This window comes from Hippopotamus amphibius, chromosome X (genome assembly GCF_030028045.1).
Source record: "Hippopotamus amphibius kiboko isolate mHipAmp2 chromosome X, mHipAmp2.hap2, whole genome shotgun sequence".
Lineage (NCBI taxonomy): Eukaryota > Metazoa > Chordata > Mammalia > Artiodactyla > Hippopotamidae > Hippopotamus > Hippopotamus amphibius.
In genome coordinates this window covers 94,966,604-94,980,441 of record NC_080203.1, presented here as the reverse complement: position 1 = coordinate 94,980,441, position 13,838 = coordinate 94,966,604, and the positions used below count along the sequence as shown (strand labels likewise).

Sequence of the window (13,838 nt, the reverse complement as noted above, 5' to 3'; positions counted from 1 at the left end):
CGCACTGGCGGGACCCTCCGCAGATACTTGGATTCCAGTGCTGATATTCACCACAGGAGGCACTTGGGGGGTAGGAATGGAGACACAGCCAGAGACTCCAAAGTAGAGAAATAACCCCCTCACGGCAAGGGCTGGGGGTCACACGCAGTACTCTGCGAGATCAGTTTCCCACGTCCACGTAGGCTCAGCTAGGCAGAGAGATGGATGTGGGGGTGGCATAGACAGCATCAGATAGGCGGAGGTGAACAACTTGGGGGAGTACAACCCTTGCCCTGGGTCTGGGGGGGGCCGGAAGCACACAGGGAATGACACATATGTGGAGAAACATATAGACACACACAAAAGTAAGGAAAGATACGAAGGCATGTCTAGAGAGAGAACACACCGCCCTAGGTATCTATACAGACACACACAAGCCCAGGGTAACATTCATGGGCATGCATGCATACACGCGTCGTGAATACGCCTACACACGCACCACATGGACACATGGAGACCCAGGGAAACTTGCATGCACAAGCACATCCAGACAAAACACATCTACAGACAATCATGGACAAACCTAGATCTCCACACATACATTTCCTGAAGCTCTAGCCTTGATGTGTGTTCATCTCCTCACCTCATCCCCCTACACACACACTTGGCCTATAGGTCCCCCTCCCTTTGCCCTGGACACAATCAAAAACCATGATAACCACCTGACATTGTCGGTGCCCAAGGCTATCTTCCCCTGCACCAGAGAACTTTCCACAAACAGAGGGAGGCCCATCCCAGAGTATGTAAACTGTAGGTGCCACATGAGCAAATGATCCTTGTAGTCTGGGCAGAGGTGGGCTGTGGAAGCTCCTATAAGATCCTGACTACAATGAAAACACAAATCCATTTAAAAATAATCATTTGTTGACTGATTTTATCCAACCCTCACAACAATACTATGGGGTGGGTAATATGATTTCCATTTTACAGATGGAATCCAAGAACTCCAATTCATTCCCAAAGGGTCATGTTCACTTTGTGATCCGTACCGTTTTTTCTTCATTTAAGAATGTATCAGAAAGAAGCGTCAGTGTGCCTGGAACAAATTGAGTGAAGGAGATTATGGCAGGAGACGGGGTCAGAGAGGTTAGCAGGGACCAGATGGAGCAGGGCTTTCTGGGCCATAGTGAGCAATAATGGTGGACTAAGTGAGGTGTAAGAATATATGGCAAGAAGTAGGCAGATGTGGAGTCTCTTCTGCCTGCAGGATTTTCAAGTGAATCATCCACTTATTCATTTATACATTCTTCATTCATTACATTTTTGGCCTGTTTAAACAAGGTCATGGTGTGAGGTATGGAGTCAGAGAGCCTGGGTTCAAACTGGGCCTCCACTATACTCTCGGGAAAGTGACTTAACGCCTCTGAAACTTGGCTTCCTCATCTGTAAAAATGATCACCTGACCCAACTCTAAAGGGGTGGGGGTGGGGGTGTGCTGTGACTTCTGCCAGGACTATCTTTTCCTTCTCTCTCTCAAGAATCATTTTTGGCCAAGGTCTCCAGGAAGTCCCCTCTTCCCATAGGCTCCCATAATCCACTATCTCTGTTTCCTCTTACTATCCCAGCCGACTTCAGTCCACCTGCAGGCCTTTACTTTGGCCATTCCTTCCCCCTCTCTCATGGGTGCCCTCTCTGGCATCCCATATCCCAGTGTTCCCCAGATGGGGAACTCTCCAGAAATTGGATATTTCCCAACATTTCAAAGTATGTGCTCCCCGGTTTTTGCTCGATAACGGAAGCAAACAAGCTCTGCTGGGCCCATGGTGCCCTCTCTGGGGGACAGGAGCAGCTGCAGGTCTATAAACCTTTCCGGCTCCTCTGGGAGTGAGAAGTCGGGCTCCTTAGGAATCTGTTTCCAGACTGCCTCTTCCCAGTGGCTCCATTGCCAGGTTCCTAGTACTCATGTCCCCCAGCGTCATTCCCTTTCTCTAGGTGGCTTATTTTCCAGAAATTAATTTTTTGTAGATTGTTTTGCATATGAATGAAGATCCTCCCCTAGGAGTCTCTCAACTCCCTGAGGCAGAGGTAAGGCTCCTCTGCACTGGCTTCATCTTCTCCAGCAGGAAGAAGCATACAGAAGGGGCCCCAAGAATGTGTTTCTTTGTTGTGCATTGGTGACCAATGACTCTGAAACTCACACCCTTGACATGTTCGTAATCAGTATTGCACCCATGTTTATAACTCACACACACACATGCATACCACTTTAATGAGCATGCACCCACACCCACACACACCCCTATAACTCACACATTGTTATGGTGCACACGGTTGTAACTTCACACGCACTCTGCACTTCACACGCACTCAATACATCCTTAATTCTTGCACAGACCCTTAGGTCTCCACATCACACATACACAAAGACATGTGCCTCGTAACGCACACATAGAGCCAAATTTCCACTTATAAACACATACCTTTCTCATACCCAGCAGTAGCAACCAGAACCCCTCACTTAGGTTTATTCCTCCCAAGATAACCAAATGTTCATCAATTTTGTCTTCACCCCAATCCATCAACTGACCCATCTTACACAAGAGAAAATCGACTCAGAGAAGTGAGCACCCTGACAGACTCCGGGTGTCGCAGATCCCCCATCCAAAGCCTCCCATACAGAGGTAACCCTCCACTCACAGGACAAAGTCCTAAACTTTGCTCCTGATGTGGTGTTTCAAGAATGCCCAGCCCACTATCTTTCTATGCCTGTTTCCTCCTTGGTAAAATGGGGATAATAATATTGACCTCATATGTTTGTTGTGGATTAAATGAATTCATGCTATGGAAGGTCTTAAAACACGACCAGGCACACAACCTGGGTTTGTTGTCCTCACTGTGGAGACACATATCACTCTGATTCTTCTTCCCCATCCCCCATGACGTCCAGCGCTATTGTTAGTATCCAGTAAGTGGATAAAATGTTCGAATGAAAGGATCACCCATTCTAGCCTGTTCCCTTGCTTAGATATCCTCTCCTTCTACCAGCCCTCCTCTACCCGATGTCCAGACTTAGCTCTAGTATTCGGTAAATGCTTATAAGTATTGAATGAATGAACAAACGCTAAAGGAGTGTGTATGAGTGTCTTGGGGGCTCCTCCTGGCAGATGCTGACTCTAGCTTCTCTGCCCCTGTCCCAGCTCAAAGCACCTCGTAGGCACTTCCTCGGTCCGCCCTCCGCCTCGCGGGAGCTATTTGTCGCCGCTAATTGCCGCGTTGGAGCTGGGCTGTTGGGAGTGGGTGGGTGCAGGTGTTCGCTCTGCGGGGTGCCAACACCAGCCACGCCTCATTGCTGGGTTGACGCGGAATCTGCCAGCTGAGGGAGCTTTAGGAGGGGGAGACAGAAAACAAGCACGCCGGCCAATCAGAAAGTGCCTGCCAGGGCGGGTAGCCAATCAGGAAGCCCATAATTCGTAAATCTGAGCTCTGCAGAGGGACGTGCTGGGTGCCCCGGGGCACTGCAGGGAGTGGGGACAGACATCAGGGCTACAGCAAGGACGGATACTAGCCTTCACTCCTGTCACACCGTGGCCACAGCGGAAAATACTGTTTTCCACCACAGGCCACTGCGACTTTGCCTGTGCTGCGCTCGTTGGCCTAGAAGATGCTGTGGCCCCACTCCTGGGGAAGAAGCTGGTTTATTGAAGTCTGAGACGTCAGGGGGTCAGAGTGGAAGAGAGAGATTTTTAGAGCTTCTCATTCTCAGGGTTCTTTGCAGGCAGGCACGTGTAGACATGGCCGTTTCTCCTCCACCACCACCTTCTGTCCCTGCAGCGCATCGCACAGTGCCGACGGTTTCCCCCAGAAGGTCACATTCTTCTCACCCTGACCTTCGACCATGGTAACGGTGGGCCTGGTGCGTTAGGGGGGGAATGAAGGGGAGAAGCTCAGGGAAGGCAAGAATGCATTAAAAAAACTCTTATTAAGTGCCTACTGTGTGCCCAACACTATTTTTTTTTTTTAGCTGGGAGATACTGGGCAATTTCTTTATTTCCTTGGTGCCCCAGTTTTCCTCATCTGAAAAATGGGAATCCACCTCACTAGGCTGAGTGAGGATAAATGAGTTGATTCAGGTAAGGTGCTCAGAGTCATGTCTGGTACACAGTAAGTGCTCAGTAAATGCTATTTGTTGATATGAGCTACCTTCTCTTACCTCTAAAACCTTTTCTTTCTTTCCCCATTTCTGGCTGGAAAAAACCCAAATGCCTTGCCCTGGCATTCAAGGCCTTGTTGTTGGGCACAAATCCCTGCCCCCAAGTCAATCTCTAGTTCTCTCTTCCACTTTACTCAGACTAAACCCCATGTCCAAAATGGTCTTTGCCTGGTCCCACTAGGGAAGCTCTCCACTCACTCCCATCTCGATTCTCTCAATCAGTCCTTTCTTCATTCATTCCCTCCCTCTGTCAAGTCCTTTGTACCTCCATTCAACACCCCTAACTCATCTTCCGGACCCACTCTAAACCCCACACCCCGACACCAGATGGCAGGCTTTCCACGAGCTGGGAAGAGGCCACTTAATCTAGTAGTTTGATGTATGTGGAAATGAGGAAGGGATAAGTGAGTGTTTTAACCCTCTCCAACACCTGGGCCACCCTGGCCACCTGGAAACACTTCGGGCGGCTGATCACCTGCATCCAGGACTCTGCTCACACAGTTCTGATGGTGGGAAAGCCTTTCCCGAGCCCTTCCTGCCAGGGGAGGCCCAACCAGCTTGCTGGACCCAGATTGAGATGGCAGTCCCTTTCCCAAGCACCAACCATTCCTCAGATGCCTTCCATCAGGGCCCAGCGGACCTAGATCCCTTGGGGGAATCCATGGGATCTGGGTTCTGTGTATCTGCAACTGTTGCCAAAAAGGCCTTCATGGGTGACTGAGGGAATGAGAAAGTGAATGCAGACATGAGTGACTGAATGAGCAAGTCAAAGCTTGGGTAACTGAGGGAGCAGAGCACGTGAAGGACCAAGTGAATGGCAGAATGGCTGAGTGACTGAATGAGTCACTGAAGGGCATGGAGGCTACTGATTCTCCCCTCAACATCCTCTTTCTCTGCTTCTTTAGTTTCTCCCCTCTTCCTACAGCTGGGAGATGGCACTCGGCCAGGCAGGCACCTTGGACCCAGTGGTGGAAGCCCTGGTTGGGGGTGGCCAACTCTCCTGCCCTGACTGATGACATATCAATATCATGACCCCTTCCAAGGCACACTGCCCCCTCACTCACGAGAAATTGGGGAGCGTGGCCTTGCAGAGGCGCTGGCGGGTGCGGACAGGGTTGGGTCCACACGGGGGCATGCACAGCCCCCAAGCACTCCACTCCAACCAGGAGCCTTTCCCTGCAATGAGGGGGGTTCCCGAGTCAGAATTAGAGGTCTTGGTGGGGTGGTGAAAGAGAGGCTACAGGGACATGGGGTCCGTGGCAGAGTCAGAAAGCCCCGCTCCCTGCACGTGCTGCTCCACCCTCACAGCATGGTCTCTGGGGGCACTTACAGAGGCAGCGCTGGATGTTGTAGCAGTGCCGGATATCCTGTTGTTCCCCGACACATCGTTGTCCGTCAAACTTACGGCCCTTGCAGCTCCTGGAGCGAGTCTGCTGGCCTGGGATCTCCTGGCAGCTGATGTGTTTTATGCTCCGGCGGACACAGGTGCTCCACTCCCCCCAGAGCCCCCACTCTCCATTTACTGCAGAGACAGGGGCAGCTGGGCTTGCACCAAAGAAGGGAGCCAGCGAGGGAGTTCAGAGGAAGGAAGGAGGGGCTGGGGAAGGGAGTGGGAATGATCAGATATGGGAAAGGGGGGATCAGAGGTGGAACCAAGGCATTGGGGCCAGGAATGGAGGAATTAGAGGCAGGAACAAGGCATTAACAGCAGGAACTGGGCAGCAGAGATGGGTGGGGGGCTGACCAGGGCAGTGCACAGCTGTGTTGCAGATGTGGGTCCGGGTGGCATCACCGACACAGGAGGGGCCCCCATACTTGGGCACAGGGTGATCACATGTCCGTTGTTCCTGGGTCTGACCCAGGCCGCAGGTCACAGGGCAGGGGCTCACAGCACCCCATGGCCCCCAGCCACCAGCCACTGTTGGATGTGGGGATAGGAGTGAGGAGAAAGGCCACCTCAATCTGCCCCCCTCAGCCACTAGACCCTTGAGGCAGACTGCCCCCAAACGAAGAGCTCCATCGTCACATGGTTTCAGATCTCTGCCCCTTGAAGTGCCTACATCAAGAGCAGAGTGTCAGAGGCCTCATCCCTGAGTACCTGGGCAGGGTGGCAGGCCAGAGCAGACCCGCTGCTCAGAGGCTGAACCTGGGCAGGGCTTCCCGGGAGGCTTCGTGGAGGGCTCAGGTGCAGAGCACGTGCGGCTTCGTTTCTCCATAGGTGCTTTGGGTCCACCGTTGCAGGTGCCTGAGCAGGGGCCCCAGGGGCCCCAAGTAGCCCAGGCCCCATGTGCTGTGATGGAGTGGGGGCGGGGAGATGCCAAATGCCGTCATGCATGCTGAAGTCCTCCCCCCCGGAGGTTCCCTGCTGTAAACCCCAGGCCCACCCTGGGTGCCTGCATCATTGCCCTGTGGTTGACCTCACTCACTGGGGCAGACCTGTTTGGTGTCACAGGGCTCTGACTCCTGTGCCTCTCCCGGGCAGTGGCCCCCACACTTGGGGGTGGGGCGATCACATGCTCGACGGCGAACCTGGACCCCTTTAGAGCAGGTGACAGAGCAAGTTGACCAGGGCCCCCAGTTGGACCAGCCGCCCATCTCTGTGGGAGAGAAAAGAGGGAGACAAGATGGAGGTGGTGGTGTTGTTCAGGGGTCCAGCCTTCCTCATGTATCCCACATCAGCTAATCCTGTCCCCACAGTTTCTGCCACCCCTGGCCCACCATCATTGCTCATCTGGACAATTTCAGTAGCCTTCCCAGTGGTCTCTTTGCTTCACTACTCACATCTGTCAAAACCCAAGTCAGATCATGTTTTTCTGCCATCACTACATCACTCAGAATAAAAGCCAACGTCCTCACCGTGGCCCACAGGGATCAGTCCCCCTCTGACCTCACCTTCCGCCCCTCTCCCCCAGCCACACCGGCCTCCTCCTTGATGCCTCACAAACATCAAGCACAGTCCCACCCTCAGGGCTTCTGCCCTGATTGTTCCCAGTGCTGGGTAACTGACAGTGCTCTCTGGCCTTGCTCATCCTCCTCACCAGGACAGCACAGCTTGTCTTCACAGGCCTGCAGCTGCCACTGGAGGGTCCCAGGTGCCACCTTCTCAGGGCATTGCCCGTCCCAGCCTACGCAGCGCCGGTGCCGCAGCTGAGAGCCCTCAGTGCAGGTGACTGAGCAGGGGGCCCACTCAGACCACGGCGACCATTGTGGCAGCCTGCAGAGAGAAGCACATGTCCCATCCTGGCACGCTCTGACAAGGATGGTGTATGGTGGCGGTCCCCAACCTTTTTGGCACCAGGGACCGATTTCATGGAAGGCAGTTCTTCCACGGACCGAGCAGCGGGGCATGGTTCAGACGGTAATGCGAGCGATGGGGAGCGGCAGGTGAAGCTTCGCTCGCTTGCCTGCCGCTCACCTCCTGCTGTGCAGCCTGGGGCCAGGTTCCAGTTCGCAGCCCCCGGGGGTGGGGACCCCTGGTGTATGGGACCACAGAGTGTGGGTAGGCACACGTGGGGTATGGGATACATGTATGTGGAATGGAGTGATGGGAGTATCTACCTCTTAGTGATGTTGGGGAAGAGGTGGGCACACAGTAAATGCTCAAGTATCATTTACCTTCATGATCAGGAACCTGGAGTTACCCTTTGAAGTCCCCCAAGGACAGTGCCAGGCATGCAGTAAACGAGTATAAGGACTAGGGGCCCAGAACTGCTGTCAGAAGCCTACCAGGCCACAACCATGAACGGTAGCAGGCAAACAGGAAGTGCTTAATTAGTAGCAGCCAACATCCCAAGGAGCTCAGAGATCCCATTAGAAATACCCCAGATCTATCCCCAACCCCCTGCAAGGCATAATGCTAAACAGATGGAACCTGTTGACAACTGGGGGCTCAGAGCTGCCTTCAAAAATCCCCAAGCTCCCCATCCCCCTGGTGTATCTGGGATATATAGTAAGCAGTTAGAAAATACATCTGACATACAGAAAGGGCTGAATACACATAAGCTGGCATCATGATTAGGAGACTAGAGATACCCTCAGAAATCCTTTGGCTACCCCCAACCTCTTCAATGCATCTGGTATGCTGGAAGTGCTCAATGAATGTGAACTGTCATTATACTTAGGGGCCTGGAGCTGCCCTCAGAATTGCCCAAATTCTCCCCCTCCCGCAATGTGTCTGTATACAGTAAGCACTCCGTTTGAGCTACCTGTCTACGGCCATACCACCCTGAACGCGCCCAATCTCGTCTGATCTCAGAAGCTAAGCAGGGTCGGGCCTGGTTAGTACTTGGATGGGAGACCGTTTGAGCTACCTTCAGAAACACCTGAGTTGCACCCCACCCACAATGCTTCTGGTATGCAGGAAGCGCTCAATACACATAAGCCATGGCAGTTCTCAACCAGGGGTGATTTTTACCTGTCTGGAGACATTTTAATTGTTGCAAGTTGCTACTGGCATCTAGTGGGAGGCCGGGGATGCTACAACACATCCTGCAATGCACAGGACAGCCCCCTACAACGAAGTATTTTCTGGCCCAAAATGTCCGCAGGGCAGAGGCTGAGAGACCCGGAGCTATGGTCACGATCAGGGCCTTGGAGCCACGTTTGAGAATCTCAGAGAAGGAAAGAGCCCAAGTTCTGGGTCGCCCCGCAGACAGTCCTTTCTGCCTCCCCTCAAACCCCAGGCTCCCCCTAACCTGCACGGCATACAGAACTTGCTGTTGGCCTCCTGGAAGGCGTAGTCAGCATTGAGACAGCAGTCTTCCGCGCTGACACCTCCCCCAAGGAGGCCCTTGCACTTGCCCGTGGAGTCCTCATACTGGGTGAAGCAGTGTACAGGGTCTGAGCCTGTAATAGGGTGGGTGAGCACGGTCAGGGGTGTGGGGGGCCCAGGCACCCCTGGGGGCCAGCTGGGCCCCCACCCACTCACCTGTGGCTGGCAGGGTGAGCAGTAGCAGTTGCAGTGGCAGCAGCAGTAACCGACCGGTCTGTGCTCTGGTGGGCATGTTGAGTACTGTACCCCTGCAGCCCTGCCAGAGAGGGGGCCTGGTTTATGTGCGCTGATCTGCTCCTGGAGTCAGCGGAAAAGAGGAACCAGGGGCAGGAGGAAATAGGAGGGTGAAGGGCAGCGGTGGTGGTGCTGGGGGGGGAAATGGGGGGGGATGGTGGGGGAGGGGAGGCTATTGTGCAGGTCTCTTCAGCTCCAGCCTCTCCCTTGCCACCTCTGTCCAAGTGCTTCCTCCTCTCCTCTCCCCTCCCTACTTCTTGCCTCACTCTTTGTCCTGTTTTGTCACATATCCCCAGCACCCCAGGCCCCACCCAGCAGCCCAGCAGCCACTCAACCAATGCTCCTGGACAAATTCTTACTGAGGGGGAAATGGAACCTCGAAGTTGGAAGCAAGACTGACCTTCCTCGCTCTGTGATCTTGGGCAAGTCACTTGAACCTCTCTGAGCCTCAGTTTTTCCACCTGCAAAATGCACACCCTCTACCACAATGACAGGGCCAACGTCACGGGGGTGTTGAACAAGGGTGAAGTGAGTGTGGTGTGCTCGGTGCCCCCCCCCCCAATGGGGTGGAGTGGGCATCGAGGTAATTGCTTCATCCTCCACCCTGACTTCACCACCACCCTCCTCTTTCCTAAAAGTGAGGTTCTTCGTGGTCAGCAATGTGGAAGGGAGGTCAGCACAAGGGAAGTGAGATGGGGAAGTGGCAAGAGTATGGGGAGAATTTAGAAGGACTGAACTAGGGATATCCACTGCCCCGGGGGCCAGCTGGGGACAGCTTCAGGGCCCGAGGAGGGGGTGGTTAGCTTGGCCATGCTCCATCAAGCATCTTGGGTATGTAATACCCGCCACCCCTCCCCACCTCACCCACAGCCTACATCAGACGGCACGTTGCGAAGACTGGGAGTTAAGATTCTTAAAAGTCCTTAACCCAGTGCCTCGTATACAGCAGGTGCTGTTTGTTAAATATATTGCTTCAACATTTATTGAACAACGACTGGGTGCCAGGTGTTGTTCTGGGCATTGGCTGAAGCTGACAAGACAGCCCCAAATCCTGGCCCTCAAGGGACTTATGCTCTAAAAGAGGCAGACAATAAACGTCACCTCCCTCACAGAAGCCTTCCCCAGCTTTTTGTAGGGCACCTGTCATTCTCTAGCCCAGTGGCTCTCAAACCTATGTGTGCATCAGAATCATCTGGAAGGTTTGTTAAATCCAGGCCCCATCCCAGTTTCTGATTCTGTAGGTCTGGGGTGGGGCTCAAGAATGTGAATTTCTAACAAGCTCCCAGGTGACACAGATGCTGCTGATTGGGGACCACACTTTGAGCCATCATTCTAGTTCCTGACCCTTTACTTTTCTTTGTGGATCTCACATAGATAAACCATTCTTCGTAATCCTTATCTTATTGTTAATAATTCCAATTCAGCCCATTTTCCATGCAGGTAAAACCGAGCTCCACAGAGCCTTTTATTTTTTAAAAAAGAAGTCCTAATGAGTGAAACTCCAGAGCCTGCTTTAAAAACAGGAATCTTTTTTAATTAACAAAAAGGAGTCTAAGAAAGTTAGGAAGGCAATGTCTCATTTCCCCTACATTCATGAACACCGTTCTGCAAATTAAAACAAGGTCCAAGGATTTGATTTGGTCAGATGTCAGACAGAACTTTCTCAAGAATATTGGTCTTGCTTTATGGGTGATAAGGTGTGTCGACATTTGTATCCGTTACAGATGTACTGTTTCCTGATTAACACAAGCCTGTCTTTGAAAGTGTGAACAAAGAGGTCTTGTTAAGCTTCTAGGACTTCAGACATTAGTGCTGTTATCCTATGAAAACAAACTCCCCAAGAAACCTGTAATTCTGGTTGGCTGCTTTATCTAATCACCTGTTGCCCCGGTAATAATGTTATAATCAATACTGTCTTTGTTCCTAAGCTGTATACCTACTCACTGGACTCCCCTGGGAAGAGGACTGTCGCCACTTTCATCTTCTACACATTTGGGCCATAAAATGACTGCAGATTTCTTATTTAAACAAAGACTGAGAGAGTCTTATCTCATGTAATCACTGCAACATCACGTGATATGATGTATTTGTTTCCTGTCTGTTGTCTTCACTAAAATGCCAGCTCCACAAAGGCAGGGATTTGTGTCTGGTTTGTTAACCGCTGTGTCTGCAGGGCCTGGATGGGCACCTGCGAACAGTAGGTGCTCAATAAACATCTGCCGAATGAATAAATACATGCAATAAACAGAACTTTAGAGATTCTGATAAGTGTGAAGAGGAATAATCTGGAAATGGAGGTAAAAATGTGAGCATCATGGCAGGGAGAAGTAGTGTCTCAAGTGTCGGGACTGGACCAGACCACCTGGAGAGGGACTGGCTCATGAGAAGAAGGAAGGGAAGCCCAGGAAAAGCCCTGGGGAACTCCAGCTTTCACGTTTTGGAGAAGCCAGCCCAGGGGCCTAAGGAGAAAGAAGACAGACAAAAGAGGGTTTTCCCCTAGGTCTGGCATGTTCCATCCACAGGCTCTCACACACTAATTCAGTTTCAGTCATTTTCTCTTTTTCTTTTTTTTACATATTTACACACACAGTTCCGAATTTACAGCCTCTACTATAGTCTCTTACGAACAAGCTCACATACGTCCACAAATGTACGGCCTCTCCCAGCCACTCACTCAGGGAGTCATTTGCTGTCATTGACTCCCAGTCTCCTGCAAACAGTTTCACACACACAGTCAGGTCTTCTAGCCTGTCTCCTTTGTCTCCTTTGGCCAAGACCACAGTTACCCTCACTGGTCAGTTTTGCACATATACACACGGTCTCGCCTTTTGATAACATGTTTCAACCACTCACTTAGGCCATCATTTTCTCACATACACAAATCGTTAGGGATTTACAGCCACTGCTAGTCTCTCTGGAATTTTCTCGCACAACACACGATCACTCTTTCTCCCAAATCTTCATACTCACACCCATTTCACACACCCAGAGTCACTGACTATGCTGAGTTTCATGCGCATACACAATCACCCAGTGTCTCAGATGCTCTTAGTCACCTAGTCTCACATTTCTTCGCAAGCAGCTTTCAACATGCCCAGTACTTGATCTACAGCCTCTTGCAGAGTTTTACACAGACTCAGTTTCTTAGACACTCTCAGTTACCCATTCAGCGTCATGGTCACTTGCCCTCATTCAGCCTCTGACATCCTGTTGTCACTCACTCACAAATGTTACTAGGCTCTCAGCAAGTCTCACACACACAGTTTCTCACGGACCGTCTTAGCTGGGTCATCGTTGGCGGCATCCAGCCAGGGAGTCGTGTAAGCTCAGACACAATTATAGCCTTGTCAGTGTCTTGCACACACCGATCGCATGGTCTCTCAGTGTCTCCTTTGCTCAGTTGCATTTTCTCAGTTTTCCACCAGCATGGCGTCTTGGGTTTACAGTCTCTCATGAAATGTTTCACTCTCACACACTGCTCAGTCATCAGATTTCTCTCATGCGGCGCTGACTTCCTTCTTTTCACTCCTCACCTCTTACTCACAATGAAGTGGTCTCTAGCACACTTTCACTCCCTCAGTCTCACCGTCATTTTCTCTTACACTTTCACAGTCCCCAAACCTGTGGGCTAGACTGGAGTAGTAACTGCGAATCAATCGGTCACTCGGCTCAAGTACACACACACACACACACACACACACACACACACACTACAGCCTCTCATGCTCTCCCAGTCACAGCCACATTTTCTCAGTTTCTCACGCAGTCTTTGCTAGTTTAGTCTCGCAGGAACGGTTTTCTTACACACAATTGCGCATTCTGGTATCTTAAGTCTCAGGCACCCATCTGGCCTCACAGCCATTTTCTCTCATACGATCAACCTCTCACACATATGCTCCCATTACTTTAGTTGAGCCAACAGACACACGAGCCGTCTCCCAAACACTGAGTCACCTGCTTACTTTCAGTGAAGTTTCTTACCTCCGCGCAGTCCCTGACGATCTCTGCTGCACGTTCGTGCCCATACAGGCGCTCACACGTTGTTTTGGTTGCTCAGTCTCTCTTGCTCACCATCAGCCTGTCCAACAGTGACTGAGGCGCAGCACCCACTTCCTTCTCATAAATGGTATTTCACATACACCACCAGTTTATGGTACAGTCCCTTAATCACTCATTCACTCTTACAGTGGTTTTCTGCCACCCAGCCACAATTTCTCACACAGACACAATAACAAGTTTGTGGTTACAACTTCCATTCTCTCAACCCATGGCTTCACAAACGTACATGTGCAATCACAGCTCTCCATGGTTTTCTCTTTTTCCCACACCTGGTTACCAATCTGCAGTCTCTACTACTGTTTCTGACACACACCACCCATGCTCTCTCTCTCTCACGATCAATCTCACACCCACATTGCCTTTCATACAGAGTCACGCCTTTGCACACAGTTACTCCCAACGGCTTCAGAGGTTAAAAAAAAAAAAAGCTAGCAGCCTTCAGCATCACCTTTAAAAATATATATTTACAGGAACAATTCCCCATTCTCTGGGACTCTTAGAAAAAAAAATCCATTTTTGGGGAAGTAAAACAAACAGTGGAGACAGGTGTAGCACCGTCCCCCACATCACCAACCCCCAGGTCCC

General features: G+C 51.4%; 1 protein-coding gene across 2 annotated transcripts; it reads right to left on the bottom strand.

The window, feature by feature from the left end:
- Positions 1 to 3,658: 3,658 nt before the first annotated feature.
- Positions 3,659 to 13,568, bottom strand: CFP (complement factor properdin). Of its 2 annotated transcripts, XM_057718537.1 has the most exons (10): positions 13,176 to 13,568; positions 9,117 to 9,216; positions 8,884 to 9,034; positions 7,228 to 7,403; positions 6,616 to 6,786; positions 6,288 to 6,479; positions 5,934 to 6,107; positions 5,520 to 5,711; positions 5,254 to 5,365; positions 3,659 to 3,889 (listed from the first exon to the last, which is right to left on the bottom strand). In XM_057718537.1, exons 2-10 carry the CDS (start codon positions 9,190 to 9,192, stop codon positions 3,739 to 3,741), a joined length of 1,395 nt encoding a protein of 464 aa, XP_057574520.1. In that variant the 5' UTR covers positions 9,193 to 9,216; positions 13,176 to 13,568; the 3' UTR covers positions 3,659 to 3,738. The 2 variants fall into 2 exon arrangements, with proteins under 2 accessions (XP_057574520.1, XP_057574521.1); XM_057718538.1 differs by lacking the exons at positions 8,884 to 9,034; positions 9,117 to 9,216; positions 13,176 to 13,568 and adding an exon at positions 8,604 to 8,856.
- Between the last annotated feature and the right edge of the window lie 270 nt (positions 13,569 to 13,838).